We start from the raw sequence: 22,901 nt of genomic DNA, 5'->3' as shown, positions 1-22,901 counted from the left end.
CAAAGTCGGGTACAATATTTTCTCTTTGAATACTGTGTTTTCAGTTGCCACTTACAAGTAAACGCATCCCAAAAAGAAAGTATCCAGTTTGATTTTGGTCCATAAGTCAAAGATGTGGTCATAAATCGATATCTATCAAAAGTATGTTACAGATAAAGTTACTCCGCAGAGTTTGATACCTCATTAGTCCAAATCGATGCAGAATGGATGACACAATGACCTTTTGAATGCAATCATCTCAATTTCAAAAGTTGCAGTAAATTCCTATTGATTTGGTTGTGCTACTCAATAAGGGCAGCGATAGATCAAGGCTAGGGCGCATCAGAATCTCGCTGAGAGCATGGGCCGCAGATGTCTGACAATCATTGATGCAGCAGGAGGACATATCCCATATGGACTTTGAAGAATAAACAGTAAAACATTGAGGAAGAAAGAGATGTATTGAATAAAACACATGAAGTGGAGTCAAACAGCCTTAGACCGCCTCTGTTATTGTGTACCTTTATGAAGCAGGAGAACAACATCGATAGGAATTACTGCAACTTTAAAAATTGAAGTGACTGCATTTAAAAGATCACTGTGTCGTTAATTCTGCATCAATTTGGACAAATTAGGTATCAAACTGTGCGGAATAAATTCATCTGTAACATACAGGGTGTATCAAAATGATTGGTACCGGGCTATGTGACATTTTCAAAAATATATCAAAAATATAAAACTGCTAATTAATATAGTTTTTTTACAATAAATAGAAAGGATCATATGTTAACTTATCGATCTAATAATATGAAGATGATAGGTTGATGCATCTGGGAGCTATTGTCATTTAAGCGAAGATCGGCGTAATCATTGTTTTACTTACACAACACAAAATGAATAGGTTCACTGTTTGAACTATTTATTGCATTCATGCTCTTCAATATCTTAGTCTACATAACATAAAATTGCTTTACACATGCTTTTAGAAAGTCAGTTCCTGAAGTCCCTGCCTTACGACTCTGGCAGTGTGAGGTGAAGCTCTATCTTGAATGAACTTAACACCGGGGATCCATTCTGTAACTGCCCATATCAAAGTTTGAAACATTGCAAATTATAGCAAGTTTGCATGGGATACTCCTTGCTCTTGAAAACTGTCTTCTAAATCTTCTCTGCACTCCTCCATAGCTTCGTGTCAACCAGTGATTCTTTACTATGAAAGCATGCTGAAATGTGGAATACTGTGGAGCCATTCCAATAACTTTTACCAGGTCTAACCTAACCTACACTGTCTACAGTCTATAGCCATTCTGCCACACCATCTACTTAGTAACCTCAATACTACAATTTAAATTACCGCCCTGGAAGCCGTTGATACACAAATTTCTTTTACCCCACATAAATTAGTCAAGTCAATAATATTACGCTCAACCAATGATTAGAACATTTTTATAATATTATGAATGAAGAAATAGGTAAGGGAAAAATTGAGCATTTCCATGATTTTCAACATATCATTCACAAAAGGCATCTGTAGCAAAATAGAGCTTTGAAAATGGTGCGCTACTGATCCAGCGTTGCGATGAAAAGTGTAAAAACACTTACTTTCCTTTAGAATCACGTAACTTCTGACAAAAATGCGCTATCTTTATGATCTAAAATTCTTAGAGAAGATAAAACTATTATAATTACAAATATGTAAACATTTAACCCCAAACTGGTACACAAAATAGTAAAATAATTCGGCAAAAAATGATAAGTCGTCGGTACCAATCATTTTGATACACCCTGTACTTTAAGTAGGTCTTGATTTAAGACACCCTTCTTTGATTTGTGGACAAAAATCAAACTGGATACTTTCTTTTTGGGATGAGTTTACAATAACATGTGCAGTTGGTAGAAGACAAAGAATTCAGTCAGGGGTTGTATTCCGTGCAGGGCTCATAGACATGGCTAAGGGCTATGTGTCCAAAAATTTCACGAAGTATAACCCCTGTGAGTGTGACAAGTATTTGCCTGTGGCAAAAAGTAAATACATGTGGTGTATCTGCTGTATGTTTGTCATCCACTGCATCTGGCCCATAATTCATTTGCTGTTATGGAGAGAGTGAACAATTGTTTGTGTAAGGACTGCACTTTACCAAAAGTTTTTTTAACTTTTCCCAAAATATTTTGGCAAATTTCAAACATTTTGTCTAACAGTTGGGCAAATTTGAGCTATTTGTATGGTCATTTGTACTGAGAACCCTGTGGGATTTTGTTCCTTTACCGGGGGAGGGAACCAGGGACATTTACACCAGAGTTTGATAGGAGCTGACCTTTTGTTGTGCCCTGCATAATGTACATGTTAATGTATATTCTACTTATTGGCTTGAGCTGAAAATCTTTTCACAAAAGGCAAAATTTACTCGCTCTGATTATTTTAAAAGGACAGAATTGTTTTGCTGGATTTGAAAAAAAAAGTGATTTGTTAAGAACTTTTGTACATGTAAGAGTTTTGTTAGTAGCACTTTTCATATTTCAATTGTATATGTAATTATCAAAGCAGGAAGTACATCCCATGTCAGCCATGTGTAATCATGTGTTTATCCAATTAACCTGGTGAAACAACAACTTCCTAACTGGATGTAGTTGGACAATATTTTCTGTGAAGACAACAGGATATTGTTTAAGTTTGACTAAATTTCATTAATATGCATGACAATCATGGGCAAAATTCTACCAAATGTAGTTCAAGCTATTCTCTAAACCTTTGCAGCTGTTGGCATTAAATTTGTAGCAAAGATTCAGACATAAGTTGTAATTGGTTTGAAAAATTGAAACTAGAATAATGTGCTCAGTTACCAAATGATGTCTTCTTTACCAGGGAAACTGTGTGAAGTGAACCAATACAGTGACTCAGATCAGATCTGGGTTTTCTGTATCTGATAGGCCTGTTATCGACACATGATTTCTAATTCAACACTTCGTCGGGGGAAAAATACGACAATCGACACGTGTCGAAACTCGTGAGATTTTAAAATACTGAAAAAAGTCGATAAATAAGCTAAAAATCATGCCGATATGAGTTACGATTGCCGACTTCCGGTGTAAATATACTTCCTGGTTTGTTCTACTTCTGGGTTCGGGACAACTTTGGGAGGTAATTTTTGATTTTCCAGTGAAAATATGATTGTATGGTAAGCTTATTCGGACAAAATAGCATGGAAATTTCATTTTTTTCTTTTTGAGATATGTGCCGTAAAGTGTCGAAAAAGGACAATTTATTTTGACATGTCAGATTTAGGGTCATATCAACGATAATATGACACATACGACAGTCGATAACAGTCCTAGTATCTGGTCAGTATCTTCTCACTCACAAATATACAGTCGTGGGTGCTTCAATTTTCCAACTGCTAAAGATTGAGTTTGTAACAGATAATAATGGAAAACACAATCAATTGGGCTACCCCATTAAAATCCATACCCCCCCCCCTATGGAAGACACAACTTGAATCTCCCACACAAACACAAGGGGGTGTACATGTAAATTTCATCACCCATTCAAGTAACCCCACTTGAAATTCAGACTCCCTGTTTGAAAGATTAAGGTCATGTCTTCCATATGGCGTGTATGGATTTCAACTTGAATCACCCATTGAAAGGAATTATTAATAGGAAAGGAAGGAATGGAGGAACTTTATTATACACATAGTTTATCTGTTCTTCATAATAGTAGTTTCACTCATTAGAATAGTTGTTTGTTTTCATTGTAGTTTCCATTAGCACTTCTTATGTGTCCTTGTAACACGCACTGTGCTTGAGCAGGCACCTGCAGATGACAGGCGTTACGACTCTCAATTCACAAAAATGGATTCGCTGAACAACAACCTTGAACATGCAGAGTTACATGTATTGGTATTACAATTCTTTGTCATCTATCAGTGTTCCATAAAATGCAGTTGCTTGTTCAACAAAGTGCTTCAGACATAAATCCATGCAGTTTTGTCTCAAGTTAGAAGACAAGGTTGCTACATCGGCACACAAAGTGGGTGATAAAAGTGGTTTACCAAGTAAAGTGTTGGATGCGTGCCTTTAGACCAATAGGCCTATAAAATAAACGCTGTGTCAGACAAAAGTCTTTGAACATGGCAAAACCACTTTTATCAGTTTTGTCTCAGATGGCTTATCAATAAATATGTAAATAATTGGATTGATTGATCACCCTATAGAGCAATGACCCACAAATGCAGCACACTGTACAGAAATTCATTGATCATGATGACCCAAATCATTCCATCCATTAACTATATACATGATGGCCCAAATCATTCCATCCATAAACTTTTCCAGAGTTAAGCAGTTTGAGATCAGCGCAGGCCCCGGTCAACCTATGTAAACATCATCGCACAGTGACATCGCCCCGATATCTTCATAGTAGAAATCGCCATGGTAGGTTGAATCCACAGCCACACATGGCTATTTTATTCGGACCTTATGAGATGCATATTATTAGCGAAGTGACCTGACTAAGGCTATGACAATAGGCGGGGTAATTGATTTCTCGCTGTGTAAGCAAGCTTGTATACGACATTGTGGTCAATGGTAATATACTGTCTCCACTTGAGTGAGTGCCGCTATAGCCTGCTGCGCGCTGTAGTCCATAGGCCTACAGGACCAACGCAATATAAAATTGAGAGTTTTGGTCAAATTTTGTGTTCAAAGCGCACAGCCAATTTTCAAAGCGCACGCTAACGACTATAATATCTGTTCAGCACGTATTTTCAAGTGTATGGGACCACATCTGGTTTCTTGAGAAAAATTCATTTAGGGGAGATATTCATCATTTTCTAACCCACTATCCGAAGATTTTCGTCTGATATCAAAATCGTGCATAGCAATTCACGTGTATCGATCCCGTGTATTCATTTTAATGTCCCTGCTGCACCAAATAATTATTAGCCAGGCGATGTCGGTGTGCATCGCAGACATTGCTTCCCAAGTTTTGTACGGGTAGACCGAGTAGTGGCTTGTCCAGGGAATTTCAAGTTAGTGAAAAAATTAACACTGCAGGACTCTAACTGGTACTGTAACATATCAGAGTCGAGGGCTTTACTGATTGAGCTAACTTGACTGCCTATGACTCCTACATCACTCAAACAAGATGTCAGATGACATGCTTGAAGTAACAATTGCTGAATAGATTTTCATTGAAATTGACCAATCAGATAAGAGATTTTGAATTCAAGTATGCCACCAGAGGCTTTGCTTAGGTAATGTAGGAGTTGTACGCTCTTTTGGATGGAGACTGAAATCCAAGGTGCGTCTACTCAAGGTAGCTACTTGCATAATGCTTGTTCAACTTACAATTGGCAAGACTCATATATGGTGCATGCAGTTGATTTCAGATTGGCTCTGGCTTATGTGAATTAAAGCCATAATGTGTGATTTGCTTCACAGCGACGCCCTCAATTTTACTCAGATTCATGTATGTACATGATCCACCAGTGGAGCTTCTGCGACCCCTACGCAGAACTTCCGATAGTGGATTAACTGCGCAGTGGACCCAAAGAATCCACTGCCGGATTTTCGGTATGCGTGCGCTGAAACAACCCTCCGTATATAGGCGCCGGTGGAGTATTTCTGCGCACGGTCGCAGTAGGGTTGCAGGGAATCCACTGACGGATTTTCGGCGCACGTTTTAAAAAAGAATAACTTAGAAAGTATGAAATGTATATACAGAGTGTGGAGTATTTCTGCGCTTGCATGTGAGAATCCACAGTCGGACTTTCGGTGCACGTGCGCAGAAACTCCCCTCCGTATATAGCTCCGGTGGAGTATTTCTGCGCACGGTCACAGGGAATCCACTGACGGATTTTCTGCGCACGTTTAAGAAAAAGGGCAGAAAATATGAAATATAGGCCAATATTAAATCATAACGATTTAAGAAAAACGAGCGCCGAAAATCCGACTGTGGATTCCCTGCGACCGTCGCAGAAATACTCCACGGAGCTATATACGGAGGGGAGTTTCTGCGACGCGCGCCGAAGTCCGACTGTGGATTTCCTGCGACCGTCGCAGAAATACTCCACCGTTCTAACTTCTGACTCTGTATATACATTTCATACTTTCTAAGTTATTCTTTTTAAAACGTCGCCGAAAATCCGTCAGTGGATTCCTTGCGACGTCATGAGAAATACTCCACCGGCGCCTATATACGGAGGTTTGTTTCAGCGCGCGTGCGCCGAAAAAATCCGTCAGTGGATTCCCTGCTACCGTGCGCAGAATTACTCCACCGGAGCTATATACGGAGGGAGTTTCTGCGCACGTGGGCCGAAAATCCGTCAGTGGATTCCCTGCGACCGTGAGCAGAATTACTCCACCGGAGCTATATACGGAGGGGAGTTTCTGCGCACGTGCGCCGAAAATCTGTCAGTGGATTCCCTGCGACCGTGCGCGCAGAAATACTCCACCGGAGCTATATACGGAGGGAGTTTCTGCGCGCACGTCGCGCCGAAAAATCCGACTGTGGATTTCCCTACGACCGTCGCGCAGAATTACTCCACCGTTCTAACTTCTGACTCTGTATATACATTTCATACTTTCTAAGTTATTCTTTTTTAAAACGTGCGCCGAAGATCCGTCAGTGGATTCCTTGCGACCGTGCGCAGAAATACTCCACCGGCGCTACAAAATGTATATACGGAGGGGAGTTTCAACGCACAAGCGCCGAAAATCCGTCAGTGGATTCCCTGCGACCGTCGCAGAATTACTCCACGGAGCTATATACGGAGGGAGTTTCTGCGCGCGCGTGCGCCAAAAAATCCGTCAGTGGATTCCCTGCGACCGTCGCGCAGAATTACTCCACCGGCGCCTATATACGGAGGTTTGTTTCAGCGCAAGTGCGCCGAAAATCCGTCAGTGGATTCCCTGCGACCGTGCGTAGAATTACTCCACGGAGCTATATACGGAGGGAGTTTCTGCGCGCGTCGCCGAAAAATCCGTCAGTGGATTCCCTGCGACCGTGCGCAGAATTACTCCACCGGCGCCTATATACGGAGGGTTGTTTCAGCGAACGTCGCGAAAATCCGACTGTGGATTCCCTGCGTCCACCGTGCGCAGTTAATCCACTAACGGAAGTTCTGCGTAGGGGTCGCAGAAGATCCACTGGTGGATAGCTTACATAACTCTCAGATTTCTACTTTTTGCACAATTATAATGCCTAGTGGTGTATTAAAATACCACGTAAAAGACTAAGCCTGAAGTGCTTTAATAACAGTAAAATTAAACTTTTTATATGGACCCGGTTTTATTCAGAATTCATCGATCGACAGCTTGCTAACATCTCCCGTGGATGTCAGCTTATGTGTACACATGTCGAGTGCGATGCTCCGTGTAGTATTACATGTTACGATCGGCGAGCGTAGTACACGCATTGTAGGCGCTGAAATGAAATCACAATTTTCTTCGTTATACCTCATTTGTCTGGCTCGAAATTAAAAGGGGATAATGTGATCAGTGAAAACAAACATTTAAATAGGAATCTATTCTTTATGCAAATCACACATTATTGCTTTAAGTGAGGCTGAGCGTCAGTTGGGACTTTATTGTCATGTGCAGAAACAAAATCCAAATAATTTTTGCCACTAAAAGTTGAACCAAGTAAACTTCTTGATCAATTTGGAGTCAACAGAGGTTTGGTTAGGCTCAGGGTAATAGGGTTATCTTAAAATCATTCATGCAGATGTTAGTTAAATTTGGTAGTTGCCCCCAAAGCAAGTGGCTATCCCAACATTGACTTCTCACATTAAATGTCTGTGTTATTATTTCAAATATTGCTTTTACATTTACATTTACCATTTACATGGTTTGTTATGGTTTGTTATAACAAATACCGTATTTCGTCGAATAGTCGCCCCCCTCAAATAAACGCCCCCACCACTTTTTTCAACCAAGATGTTTCAAAAATTCCGATATTTCCATGCTATCTTGTGTAGTAAGCTTACCAAGTTGCTCACATGGTCGTTAATAGCAGCAATAAATGGCGAAAATCTGCATCCAAACCCGGAAGTGATCCAAAAGTCAGTGTCAAAAGGTCATAGTTCGTCATTTTAGCGTGACTTTTAAGCTTACCTAATGATTTTAACGGGAATTTTCGTGCTAAAAATGACCTCTAATAAACGCCCCCCCTTGGAAAAATTTTAAATCAAAATCTGTATTTTAATGAATTTAAGGGGGTACTACACCCTTGCCCAATTTTGTGCCTATTTTTAATTTTTCTCAAAAATTATAGCACATTGGTGACAAGTAAGATATGTACATTATAGGGGCAAGGACTACAACTATTACACTGGAAAATTTATTTCAGCACAGACAACAGCTGTGGAGTTACAGTCAAAAATGAGGGAAAACCAATATTTGATCAATAAATCAATAACTACTTGCCTTTAGTTGCTGAATTTTCAGTGCAGTAGTTCTAGTCCTTGCCCCTATAATATACATATCTTACTTGTCACCAATGCGCTATACTTTTTGAAAAAAAAAATGCAAAAATAGGCACAACATTGGCCAGGGGTGTAGTACCCCCTTAAGGGTGTTCTTGTATAGTAAATTATATTGATTGTTCCATTACCTGTAGGCCAGTGGCTACTTCTAAAATATTAAGAAAATTCTTTTACAAACTCGGATACAAAAGGGCCAATCAGTCTAACCATTGCTGTCCAAGAATAATGAAATTGTTAAAATATGATGTGAACCATTTTCTTTTATGACATGATCCAATCTACTCAGACCAAAGTTGGCAATATTGAAATTTACCGCCAGGTAAAAATAGGGAGCAAAAGAACAAGTATAAAGTTCATAACCTTTCAAACAAGTTTGGCAGGGATGTGGGGATTTCAACATCTGTAAAAGTGTACATGTAGTACACCAAAAGTGGTTAAATACCACTAAATCACTTATTTTCCCATTGAAACCGGTGTTATAACACAGGTTTCAATGGAAAAATAGGTGATTCCAAGCACGATTTTCTCATATAAGGAACTCTCACAGTAAAATCTCAATTAAGAGTAGAAGGATGAATCCCCAAATGACCAAAATTTCAACATATGATGACCTGAGACTTTTTTTGTTTTAAAGCACTGAAGTGGAAAGACCACAATTTTACAGTGCGCCCTCCTTTTTGTGAACAGATTTTAGCCAACTGGTTGGGGGCAAAATCGATATGCAGTGGATGAATTTCTGGGAACTTTTCATCAAAACTGTAAGATAATGGTAGAAAACATGCCTTTCCTGCATGTTACTCTGAAATTTGCACTTTTTTTACTATACAGCTTGGTATTTTTCAGTGATTTTTAAGCACCTTTTAAGGATGCCATGCAGGAAAAAAGTCCCTCTTTTATTTTCACGCACTGCCCAGCACTAATTGGTGGTATTTAACCAAGTTAGAAATTAGACTAATTCCAATCAGCCGTCTACACTTCGCATACTGTGTATGCTTCGTAGTGACGACTGATTATCTTACAGCCAATATCATGACGGACTTCTGAAAACTATTCAATGCGACTTTGGTTGTGCGCCGTGGCGTGATTGACTAGCGGCGCCCGTGTACTGCGTCGCTGTACCCGCGCGCCGCTGTGACAAGATCGCGCTCTGAACTTCTAAAACAACAAACTCGGTCAAAGGTCAATTTGGACACAACTGCGCATGCTCTATGCCACAGGAATCCTGTTGCAAAATCCGTCACTTTTATTGCACGTAGTTTTCTCAGTCGTCAATCCAGCCGGTTGACGACTGAGGGCAGCAGTCTAGTTAGAAATGGTAATACCTCAATTTTCAAAATGTCCGACTGTGATCTCGGTGGATTAGATCATGCATGTCACACATATATGCAATCATGCTCATATATTAAAGTACATTGTATTCTGCAAAATACACGCATTAAAACATGTATGTCATGCTCTGGTTTACATGTAAATTAACTTCAGATATATTTTCATTAAAAAGCAATGTTGTTTCTCTATACGCATCGTAATGATAAAACTGCATTGAAAATCAATTTTGCATTTGCTTGATTTGACAACAATGTTGCAAGAGTACACAAGTACATGTATCTTAAGTGCAATCAAAGTAAACACAGCCAAAAAAGAAAGTCTCCAGTAGTTCCATCCCCATTTAATCAGATTCTGATGAGTTTATGGCAAAATAATTTATATAATAATTATCTATACACTCTCCTTCGAAGATTGATACCAAATTTAATATCAAAAGTTTAATCATCGTGAGCATAGAAATATTTGTTTGGAAATTCATGCAATTTTAAAAATGACATAGGGAATTGTATCACGTAGCAGAGCTAGCGTGAGTGCCAAGAATTACGTCGCCTGAATAGGCCGGCAGGTTAAAGGTTTGCCCATGCATGTCAAAATGCAAATCAAATACCCGCTCTTTCAATTGTGCGCGAGGCAAGTGTACAATGATTCCTGTACGGGCATGCTTCAGGCCACATAATAAGCTGATACCATGCATTGATTTTTGCGTGGTCAATTAAGTAATTTGTCATTTTTAAAATTGCACGCATTTCGAAACAACGGTTTATAGGCACATGATGAATAAACTTTTGATATCAAATTTGGTATCAATCTTCGAGGAAGGTGTATAGAAAATTATTATATAATTTATTTTGCCATAAACTCATCCGAATCTGATTAAATGGGGATGGCACTACTGGAGACTTTCTTTTTTGGCTGTGTTTACTTATAATAGGAAAGAAAAAGAGCAAGGTACACCAACTTAACATGGGAAACAAGTAAAATACAGACTAGACTGTATGCAGAGGGGGAGAAACAACAACAACAGATGTAGGCATAGAAGTAGGTAAAGTTTGATAGCCAAAAGTGACCAATTCAAGGCCTACAGAAGTGTTAAACCTGCAAAAACGTTAACTATTACCCACTTTTACTACAACAATAGTTTTGCATTCTGCTGATGATGTGCGATTCATATGTTTTAATTGAGCAGAAAACATGTATTGTGTTTGCAAACAAGTTGACTTCATATCTGAAAGAGAAAAATGAACATGGATTTATATATTTCAGGAAATAGTGATTTTCATAAATTGTTTTTTCTTTCTTTTCAGATGGAGCGAGAGACTATGTCAACTGTTACACATGACCCAGAGTCTGGTGTAATACGCGGTGGGAAAGCTAAGAAAGTACTTGGTATCTTATCGCCTATTTTTGTGCAAGCTTTTATTTTAACATTTTTAGCAGAGTGGGGCGATAGATCACAAATAACTACAATTATTTTAGCAGCTAGAGAGGTGAGTGGTGTTTGGTTTTTTTATTTTTATTATGACATCTCATACTTGAACTTAGATTTCATGGGTTAAAATTGTAGGTTTTCAGCCTTGTAGTATTTTTTTTCTTTCCATAAACATATCAATTTTGCCCTTGAAGTGGTGTGTTGTCCTAACATTCACAACATCTTCGGAAAGTTTGTTCCACATATTTACCACTCTCTGCAAGAAGAAAACACTCTGGCACCTGCTTCTCACAGTGATGTAAATCTTCCGGAAAATACGTAAATGTTGAAAAAATATATATATGTTTTTGCATTTACGCAATTGGATGATGATAATTTGTCATAAAAGCCTATTCCCCAGACAAACCCCTCTAAATGTTCTATACCGCACGCAAGCCCTCAGCTAACTGTCCAAGGACCAGATGGATTTTTAGGAAATGGATATGTTCCCCATTTACATCCCTGTTATTAAAGAGCTGATACATGTAGATGAGTCCCCTGGTATTGTGTGATTGGTATAGAGCTTCTCTGGTCTGATATCTTCTAGGCCGTTCAAGATTTTGAATACCTGTGTCAGATCACCTTCTAATCCAACTTTCAAGTGGGTATAGATTAAATTCTTGGAGCCTTTCCTCATAGCGTTCGTCTCCATAAATCGGTGCTGAAGCATTGCTTTCCATGTAATTTGATTCAATGCCAGCGTTCGAAATAGGGCCGGTCAGTCGGCCATTGGCCTGGAACTTTTTGCCTGGCCGGTGACTTTTCTGACTGGCATCTAGTTGCTGGCCCGGCTGGTCGGTAACTTTTTAAGGTCAAGCCCGGCTGGCCTGTAACTTTTTGAGGCATATTTCGAACACTGTTTAATGCTGGCTATGTTTTCATTCAGAGCAATAAATATAATACCAAGTTGAATAGTAATTCTGTTCAGATATGGGCAATTCCATGTTAAAATGACATTTTTTCAAAAATATGAACTTTGCAATTGGCAATGATTGATGATATATTTTGATTATACACCCTTTAAAGTTAACAAAAAAGAAATTTTCAAATGAATATCAGCTGCAGTATTTTTTTTTCATTGATTTGAAGGATTTAATGTATTTTGCTACATTTTGTTAATAGCAGATAGTCAAAAGTAATTAATCTTTTTTCTCATTAATATATGGAACAAAAACAATTCTTTTTTGTGATAGTGTTGTTTGATACATAATTTGTCAAAATAAAAAATAAAAAATTAGGAAGCCGTGTTGGTAATGGTCAGGATGGCACGGCAAGTTGTATAATGTTAAGCATGTAACACGAGTCACAAAAAGACCAACTTTTTAATGCAGTAAAAAATCTAAAGGGTTATAAATGTTCCCTTTCATTTTCCTCCTGGTTTGGGTCATAACTCATAATTATTTCATAAGGTTTTTGGTTTGCTACAATTGTACCACCAGAGACAGACTATTCAAAATGGTAACGCGAGTCACGATATTGTAACGCGAGTCACACATTATACAGCTCTCTATACAGTAGGGCTAGAAAATAATCCATAAATAATCACTAAAACTTCTCCCTCCCAATTTTACCCTCCCCAGGACTCATAATTATTGTACATCACTTGACAAATTGCAGGACTGGAAACCATTTTTGTCACCATCTGTGAATTCAAATTCACAATTTGACTTTCCATTATAAACACCCACTACCACCATTCCACCCCAGTTTCTCCACCTAACCCCAGAACAGAAGGTCATGTTTAAAGTTGAATTCCACAATATAAATTAAATAGAGCATGTTTAGAGCTTTCAAATTGGGCTGTGTTATCAAATAGTGAGTGTAACAGTCACGTAACGTAACGTAACGTAACATAACGCGAGTCACACACTAAGTTGGCCATTTTAAAAATACCAAAACTCAAATGTACTTTTATGTTTGCTTCTGTAGTATAGCTGCAGTAAAAGATAATTACTTAGTGGTATCAACTTTTGTGTGCAGCTTCTTGTTTGAGGAGAAATATTGAAAAAGTAAGCTCAATTTGGAAGGGGTAATTTTAGTAACAAAAGTCACAACCACATTTTTGCCAATAAATGTTACATCGTTACATAGAGTTATTCACAAATTACAAGTTTACGTAATTTGATACATGTAAAGAGAAGATGAATAAATCAAGTCTGGGGAATGTGTTCCACATTGATTAGCGGCAGCCTTTTATATTTTGCTACTAGGGGCTCTGCAATAAGCAGACCTCCCCTCTCAGCCTGCCATAAATTGCTTGATCCGCTTCTCGGCCTGCCAAAAAATCCTTACCCCTCTTTGCACATATGGAAAATTTTTAGGAACCCATTTTGCAAACCTTAAATGGTCTATATCAGTTTTGCATTATACACCAGGCACAAAAAGAAACTTGTCAGTTATAGTCAACATTGCTGTTCAACAACTTGATAATTTTGCATTATTCTGAAATATACATTTTGTTAGTTGGATTTTGCTTTCTCGTTTGACATCCTGTTCATGAAAATCGCGCAAGAATTGACCAAGATATACATGTGCCTCCAAACCCCCAAACCCCAAAATCGAAAGTTACAATTTTAACGATTCAATTGTGCCTGTTACACTGTGTGCTTTATTGATCGGCCTGTGGTGCTTGTACAACACAACAATGCATCCCATTGAAAATTGTTGAAATTGCAACTTTTAATTTTGGGGTTTGAGAGGCGCAATTCTTTTTCAATTTTTACGAACAGGGTGTCAAGTGAGAAAGCAAAGTCCAATTAACAAAATGTATATTTCAGAATAATCCAAAATCAGGTTGTTGAACAGCAAGGATGACTATAACTGACAAGTTTCTTTTTGTGCCTGGTGTATATGAATGTTTCCATACAGTTTTTCAATGCATTTTATGTACATAATAAATGTATATGAAAATTGTATTCTTATTCAAATTGCCAGTTTTTTAAATTTCTATCATTGGCCCCCATTACCACCACCCCACCACACCACCACCCCACCCCAGATCTAGAGGAGAGGGTCCTTTTAAATGCTGAATTACAGTATTTTTATAGTGCTAAAGTAAAACTGACCACAATGGAAATGAAATTGAGCGTGTTTAAAGCTTTCAAAGTGGGACCATGTAATCAAAATAGTGAGCGTGCTTGAGTCACGTAACTTGTGAGTCACGCACCAATTTAGCTAAAGTTGGCCATTTAAAAATACCAATCTCAAATATACTTGGTGTTTGTTTCTGTAATACAGCTGAGATATAAGGTAATTACTTAGTGGTATAAACTTTTGTCTGCAGCTGTTTGTTTGAGGAGAAATATTGAACAAGTAAAAGCCTAATTTTGAAGGTGTAATTTTTCGTAACGTGAGTCACAGTCACATTTTTTGCTATAAATGTTTCATCTAGTTATTTACAAAATTAAAGTTTATGTGATTTGATACATTGGGTCTGTAAGTACATGTGGAGAGAAGATGAATAAACCAACTCCTTGTTCAATTGTATTTATATGACATTGAATGTGCTGATTTTATCAAAAATGTAACACGAGTAACGTGGAATTGCCCATATGCATAATCACATCCATAATCTGATTTAATGTTATGATTTATTTCAGAATGTTTTAGGTGTGACAATAGGAGGCACATTAGGTCATGCATTGTGTACAGGTTTAGCTGTATTAGGAGGGAGATTAGTAGCACAAAGGATATCTGTTAGAACAGGTCAGTATACGATTAACCCCATGAGAACTACCTGCCGATTGGCCAAAAAGAAGTTTTTATTATCGATTGGATCAATCAGCAACATTGTTAGAATAATTTCACCACACAAAAAAATTGGGGTGAATTATTTACAAAGCTCCATTCTGATTGACCAATCAGAGGCAATGTTAGATCGGCAGATAGTGCTCAAGGGGTTAAAGAGTTCAGATGTTTGTTTATTTAAGGCCAGTGTAATGGGAGAGAACATGGACCTTTTCGAGCATCATTATTTCTGAATTGTATGTCAAAAGTATATAAAACTATACATTTTTGGAAAGGAAATGAGTCAATGAATCGCATGGTGACGTCAGATTTGTTCAAAAATCTCGAGTTTTTGAAAAAATCACAAAAATTCACTTTTTACCCCAATTTTTTGTGACAACTTAGAAAAAAAATCCGTTCGAGTAAAAAAATTCAGTTAGCTTTTCATAAAGAAGAGACATGAACTTAGGGAAGGTTTTTTAATTTGTTTGAAATTCGACTCTTTTTACGAAATATTGAAAAAAACATGTGAAAAAAGCAATTTTGTCACTCTATTAAGCTAAAAATTGCACAGAATGGTGTATATTTTTGTTTAAAACAAATATTTTGAAAAAATGAGAAAACCTTCCCTAGGCTTTGATGTACTCTAAGCGATAGTGCAAAAAGTTTACCTTTTGCTTGCATATTTTTCGAGTTATCTTGTCACAAAAATCGTGCAATATTGTCAAAAGTGAACTCTGAGAAATCGACGTTTTAGTAAAAAAATGTCAAAATTATGCACAAAACGTCCTTATATTTTAAAACGGTAAGACTTTCATGCTTGTAAAAGCTGTATCGGGTGCATGGTCTAAATATGCATCTTTTTGCACCAATAAATCTATAATGTCTGCTTTCAGTGCGCCAAAATTCAAAATAATTAAAAAATCTAAGTGGCATTTTGACTGCAAATTTTTGTTTTGTTTACACCACATTTGCTGGCGTGAACAACAAACCGAATGCGCCTAGACTGCGTTGGACATACGCGCTTGAGAGTTGCGCCAGCGTCACGCTAAGCGAATCGCAGCGTAATCAAAATATTTCGCATTCAGCGCATTTCTGACTCATTATTTCCGCCAATTTACTAAGCTGTCTTGAGCCATGTGACTTTTTAGAGTTGAAAAGAGTGAAACAAATCAAGCAAAAATACGAGTAAATATTAGCAAGTTGTATTTTATCAGTTTCAAGTGAAACAATACATCTTAGTGTTGATAAATATCAAGAAATCTCAAATTCGGGCGTGAACGAATGTGTCTTCCATTACTCTGGCCTTAAGTGGTCGATCTATGTGGTGACATTCTTGGGTCCTGATGGAACCAGGCTCAAACAAAATGCTCAAATCAGGCTCAAAAGTCTCTATAAGCATGTTGGTCTACATGTATGTGAAAGAGAAAGTGAGAAACAGATTTCAAAATTTTTTGATGTATCACATATGAATCAAATCAGATGTGATTCATATGTGATACATCAAAATATGTCTTATTGCCTTGTGTATTTATTAAGGGGTACTACACCCCTGTGGTAAATTGTGACTATTTTTGCATTTTCTCAAAAATAATAACACACTGGTAACAAAAGTTATGTATATTATTGGGGCAAGGGATCCAATTACTACACTGGAATTTCAGTAACTCAAGACAAGGGGTTCAGCATATATGATAGGAAATGAGGTACATCCTAGCGGTACCTTATTTCTTATCATAAATAACGAACCGCTTGTCTTGGGTCACTGAAATTCCAGTGTAGTAATTGATTCCTTGCCCCTATATACACATAAATTTTGTTACCAGTGTGTTATTAGTTTTTGAGAAAAATGCAAAAATAGACACACATTTATCGAGGGGTGTAGTACCCCCTTAAATGATTGTCATTAAAGGTAAATAGATAGCTGTGTAATTATCTAATTAAGGAAAGGCATTAAATACAATGAAGTTGAAAGGAAAAAGGTAAAAATTGCTCAAATGTAACTAAAAATTACAACAATTATAATAGCTATTAATAGCAATATTGATTAATAAAATCAGGCACTTTACATGATATCATGTTTTGGGCAAAAATTGTTTTATTGCAACATTGCAAGTAGTTGGACAATGATTGCAATTCTTGGCAGAGTCCTTTCCCACTGACCTTTATTATGTGAAAAGTCTGGATCTGTGTTTTAGTATCTTTGTTCAGTGCCATACAGCAAAATCTATGCATAAAGGAAGCACCAATCTTCATATAAATTTTTTTTCTAATTTTGAATGACCTATGTTGCAAGTTTTGTTTGAAAAAAACCTAATGAGTTGAATATGTGACCCGTTCTGACAAAACCAGGAACAAGTCACATTTTGACATTTCATTATTTGAATGAAGCATGAAACAATAAGCTTCAAAATGATACCAAAATTATATACATAGCATCAATACTTTTCAAGATATGGATAGTTTTGTAAATGATACCTTGATATTTTTGCCGAACTGCTAATCTGATGAGCAATCGGCTAATTAGACAAGATTAAATAGAGATTATCATAGTTCACCTGCCAATTATTGATTAAATATTCATCCTTTTAATAAATACTTTCAAGGATTTGAAAGTCCACTCAGTCCCAAGGTCAAATACCATGAAATTAAGAATTCCAAAATTTGATTTTTTATTGGAATGTCATCTTTAAAGGCATATAACTCAAAAACATGCCTGGCGACTTGTTCCTGGTTTTGTTGAAGCTGGTCACATATTTAAAAAAGAAAGGTTTAGCTGGTATTTACAATATATTTGATTGTCATATTGTTAGTTATTAACACTCACTGTATTTGTGTTTCTATTGCAGTTACTCTCATTGGTGGTGTAGTCTTTTTAATCTTTGCCTTCTCAGCATTATTCTTTAACGATCTTGGTGAAGAGAATACAACAACATGAGGACATTCATATCTGATACATTAGTGTAATATAGTAAGAAATTCAATCCAGAAATGGAATGGACAAGCCCATAAATCCTGCAGGGTCTTGGCTAGCAACCTGTCTGCACATCATTTTGGATGGGGAGTTTGCTCCTGAAATGACAAAATTAAAACCTTGACAGATGCATAGACCTTTTCAATTTGAAGTTTTCTGAAGACAGCTGTATGTGTTTGATCAGGCCATCATAATTTTGTAGTTCATCTCAAAGCCACCGCACACATTAGTAAAATCGCCTGTTGTTGCGCATTATTTCAGCTGGATTTAGTCAATTTCAGTTTTTTTGGCTGTTTTATTTATTTTTTTAAACCCACCGCACAAAAATCTCACGTCTGACATCATCAAACATCAAAATACCCGAAATCGTAAATCTCAATAAATTATTCATCTTGACCACAGTGAAACCTCCTTGAGAGATGAAAAGGTGGTCTATTTTTGTCAAACAGCTCGTCCCACAGATAAAAAAAAAAGTTTAAAAAAAACCCTAAAAAAACTATTCCGCATTAGGTTTTTAAATTTTGAACTTTGAGACAAACTATTAAATTAAGATGGCCTAACCCACTTTATAATTCTGGATCATCACACACTTATTGCTATATTGCAGTTTGCGTAATATGTGTCATTACAGGCAAAATATCTACTTCTTGATTATGAGAGCTAACTTGGGAACGCACCATATTTGTGTTGAGCGTACTACGCAAACACCACTCACTTACAGTGCAAGCACATCTTTTTAGAATTGACCTATCATGGTCTGTAGTCGTGCGATTGTGTTGTTCCATGGAAATTATGTTGACGCAACAGTACACAGAAGGTACATCCTCTTATGATCGAGAATTGAGATATTTTGCCTGTAGTGAGCACTTATGTGAATTTAGGCGAGCGTATTATGACGTGTATGCACCTGGAGCACTTGGCCTAGTTTTCCAAGCAATTTCCAATGTTGAATTGAAAAGGTCCGTGGAAGTCTGTTGCACCTGTGTGCCTGTCAATTGGACAGGGAGTTTAATCTGCTCATAGCATAGGCCAAATTGAATTTATAATTTCAACAGATACATAATTTACATTGAATCAAACCTGTTGAGAAAGCCTGTTGCTCATGTCTCCCAGACCTGTCTACTCGATCATTTTGGACAGAGTTTGCTCCTGGGATGGGCAAATATAACACCTTGACAAATATTAAATAACAATCAAAGCTGTTGAGGAAATCTGTTGCACAAGTAGATCGGATGTACAAAAGAAGGCTCATATAGCAATACATAGTTGAACTCTTTTTGTACCCCAAAGAGGATGTCAAAGTCTGATGAGTGAATAAGTATATAGATAGGCTTTCTTGACAGGAATTCATAATAAGTTGTACGATTACACCATCGTTTATCACAGTACCGGTGCAGCCGGTCCCTGAGTGAGTGGTTGAGCTTTCATCAGATGTCTCTCATCAGACACATCTGAGGAAAGCTTGACCACTCATTCAGGGACCAGCTGCACCGGTACTGTGATAACCGACAAGTTTCTTGTAGAGATACTAGTAACTTGTCTGATTACTGTTACTGTTATAAAGGTCAAATTAGGACAGCCAATTTTATCCATATAATGAGCAAATCTAAATTCAAAGCTAAGATACTGCCATGAATGAGACTTTTATAAGCAATGTACAATTAGTTCATTCAAGATGCATAATATAAATGCATATTTAGTGGTCGTTCATTCAATTTCTGGAACAAGAGTCTATTTGAAGAGCTGTCACTTTGTAAGTGTGTAAGGGAGCGAACCAAAGATTGATGAAATGCTAAGGATGGAATTAGTTTTGTTAGACAGGGATGGGTTTAAAAATATTGGATTATATTTTGTTGTATACTTGAACAGCATCAATGTAATTTTTGTTTTGTTACATGCAGATAGGGAGGCAGGGGTTAGCTTTGAAGTAGAACTAGTTGTGTTTGGCTTCATCGATATGTTGATTTGTTCGCTAACATTTTTGTGCAAGTTTATAATATTCTGCCTCATTTTTTAAAATTCTTTTTCTTGTGTTGAACTTGCAATACAACAGAAGATTAAATTATGTTGTTTATATCACAGTGCAAAATTTGTGTCCCCGAGTCTGAGTGCATGTAAAGCCTGAATCATAGTAAAATAAGGATGCAGCAAAAGACAACCAATAAGGGCAGAGCACAAGACCACAATGGGGGACGATGCATTTGTAATGTGGCATTATATCTCGCTGAGCCGCCATCAGGACAAGAAAAGTCACTTGAAGATGATCAGAAATGTATACTACTTTTAAAATTATCTCGAGCAGACTGACGTCGCACAAAGGGAACAAGTGCCAGTAAAGCAGTGCATATGCAACCAAGGTGTTATTTGTCCCTTTACCGACTATGCATGGATCATAATACTTTGTGTAAAGGGGACAACATGCATGGATCATCAGCCATTAGAATGGCTTCATGCCAAGGTGAATCAGGGAAGATGAAAGTACAAAGTTTGATTTGGAAGTACAACATGCTCGGATACCGTTCATTGGAATGGCTTCATGCTGCCATGGTGAATCAGGGAAGATGAAAGTACAAAGTTTGATTTGGAAGTACAACATGCTCGGATTACTGTTCATTGGAATGGCTTTATGTTGCCATGGTGAATCAGGGAAGATGAAAGTACAAAGTTTGATTTGGAAGTACAACATGCTCGGATTACTGTTCATTGGAATGGCTTCATGCTGCCATGGTGAATCAGGGAAGATGAAAGTACAAAGTTTGATTTGGAAGTACAACATGCTCGGATTACTGTTCATTGGAATGGCTTCATGCTGCCATGGTGAATCAGGGAAGATGAAAGTACAAAGTTTGATTTGGAAGTACAACATGCTCGGATACCGTTCATTTGAATGGCTTCATGCTGCCATGGTGAATCAGGGAAGATGAAAGTACAAAGTTTGATTTGGAAGTACAACATGCTCGGATTACTGTTCATTGGAATGGCTTTATGTTGCCGAGGTGAATCTAGGTAAATGAAAGTACAAAGTTTGATTCTGAAGTACAACATGCACAGATTAGCGGTCATTAGAATGGCTTCATGCTGCCATGGTGAATCAGGGAAGAAGAAACTTTCTGAAAGTACAGAGTTTGATATGAAAGTATAACACTCTCAAATTATTGGCCATTTATGCTTTAATGCTGCCAAGGTAAATAATGAAGGTGCAAAGTTTGAATGCAGACCTGTAAATCACTTGTTGCAACTCATTTTGCTATGATGTTTACAGTACCATTCCATAATAACTCATTTCAAAGTGATGATATGTATTTTGCGAGCAGTATTTTTCTTAATAATGGAATGACTTTTAATATGTGACAAAAAAGCAGTGCAGGAGGCTGTGGCTGATATCAGTAATTGGAAGTTTCACTGCTCATCGGCAATCAGATGTTTTTAGATGTTTTCCATCCCTCTGTGTGCATGATAGCCAGTCATACAGGCATGTGTGCACTTGATGCTCAATATATGCCTAGTACGAGTGTATGCAACATATATGTGATGCGATCAAGCAAAATATTGATCTTGAGATATAGACATACAAAGGCAATATTTCCTTTTGCTTCCTGTTGTTTTGGAAACTCTTTAATTGCTCATATCTCTGGAACTGTTGTTCAATTTCAATGGGGTTTTCTGTAACATGCAGCTTTGTAAATGCTTTTTACTATCCTGAAAATTATTATTTCCGAGTTCCGACTGATTTTGCTTGATTGCATCACATATGTGTAAATCATAACTATCACAAGCAAGCTAGCATGCACGCGTAACAGAATCTATTGGTGTATTTTGCTACTGAGCCTGGTCTAATTTATGGGTGTAAGTGTGTCATACGGGTCACTTTACGAACCCATCTACGAATGAAATTTAAATAATGCCTTTTGAAGTATTTGTAAAATATTTTTGCCATTGAATTGTAAACAAAATAAGAAATGTATGCCCTACATCTGTATTTTATGGATGGAACTGTTCATATTTTTCAATAATCATATACAATTGGCCTAACTTGGTTTTGGTATCTCAAGGGTGCACTGCTATTAATAATAAATAGCTATTTGCAGTTCAAAGTGTTAAAAACAAATGTTTCAGGTCAACATAGGTTGAGCTTTTTTACCTTTTGGTAATTTGGGATCCAAATTCATCTAGTTTCATCTGGTATTATTGGCTTTTTAACTATGATAGTTCTGAATACGAGAAAATTCTGCACAAAGTTAGCGACCTTAATTTCCCACACAGGGTGTGTGGATTTTAATTGGAAGTCACCCCTTCTGGTATTCCCCTTTTGAAATTCACACCCTCTGTGTAGAAAATAAAGGTCATGTCTTCCATAGGGGGTGTATAAATTTTAACTGGAATAGCGCATTGGATAATGGTGCATTTAAACAAGTTAGCAATTGTATTATGAACATATATATAACGAAAGACAAAGATAAAAAGAATTTATTGCGTCCGACGTCATCTGTCAATCAAATTCGAGAACGGTTTGTTTACAAGTGTCGTGATGATGACTTGCTGATGAACGCGGCAGTGCAACCGGGCGCCTTATTGTTAATTTTGCACCATTAAACATGCAAACCATCTCAAAAGTTAGGTCTTGATAGTAGGAAACTTTCTTTGGCGAAGGCACCATGTCCACAATGCCTAGAAAAGCTGCTTTTTGCCTTGTAAAAGTACGTAACTTTTCGCCATTTGCTGCTATTCCTTTTCTCCGATCAGCACCAGATAGATCTGGTTAACCTGTGTGAACCAATCAAGGATCGCAATTGACAGTGACATCAGACGCGATAAATTCTTTTTATCCTTGTCTTTAATTATAGCTACATGGAATATATATTTAGTAATTTATTATAGACTGCCATTGGAAAGGCTAATGGTGCAGCTTTGCTTGTACAATGATATTCCATTTGATTTTACT

General features: G+C 37.3%; 1 protein-coding gene across 2 annotated transcripts in view; it reads left to right on the top strand.

Annotated features, from left to right (window-relative positions):
* The window catches only part of LOC140160632 (putative divalent cation/proton antiporter TMEM165), a 40,556-nt gene extending 18,902 nt beyond the window's left edge, over window positions 1-21,654 (top strand). For both annotated transcript variants that reach the window (XM_072183885.1, XM_072183886.1), the window contains exons 5-7: window positions 11,096-11,278; window positions 14,859-14,964; window positions 17,835-21,654. In XM_072183885.1, coding sequence (XP_072039986.1) covers window positions 11,096-11,278; window positions 14,859-14,964; window positions 17,835-17,923 — 378 coding nt within the window. In that variant the 3' untranslated portion in view covers window positions 17,924-21,654. The remainder of the gene's footprint in view (window positions 1-11,095; window positions 11,279-14,858; window positions 14,965-17,834) is intronic.
* Window positions 21,655-22,901: the final 1,247 nt, after the last annotated feature.

The sequence above is a fragment of the Amphiura filiformis genome, chromosome 9 (assembly GCF_039555335.1).
Source record: "Amphiura filiformis chromosome 9, Afil_fr2py, whole genome shotgun sequence".
Lineage (NCBI taxonomy): Eukaryota > Metazoa > Echinodermata > Ophiuroidea > Amphilepidida > Amphiuridae > Amphiura > Amphiura filiformis.
The sequence above is the reverse complement of the archived record's forward strand: the minus strand, read 5'-3'. Positions and strand labels throughout refer to the sequence as shown.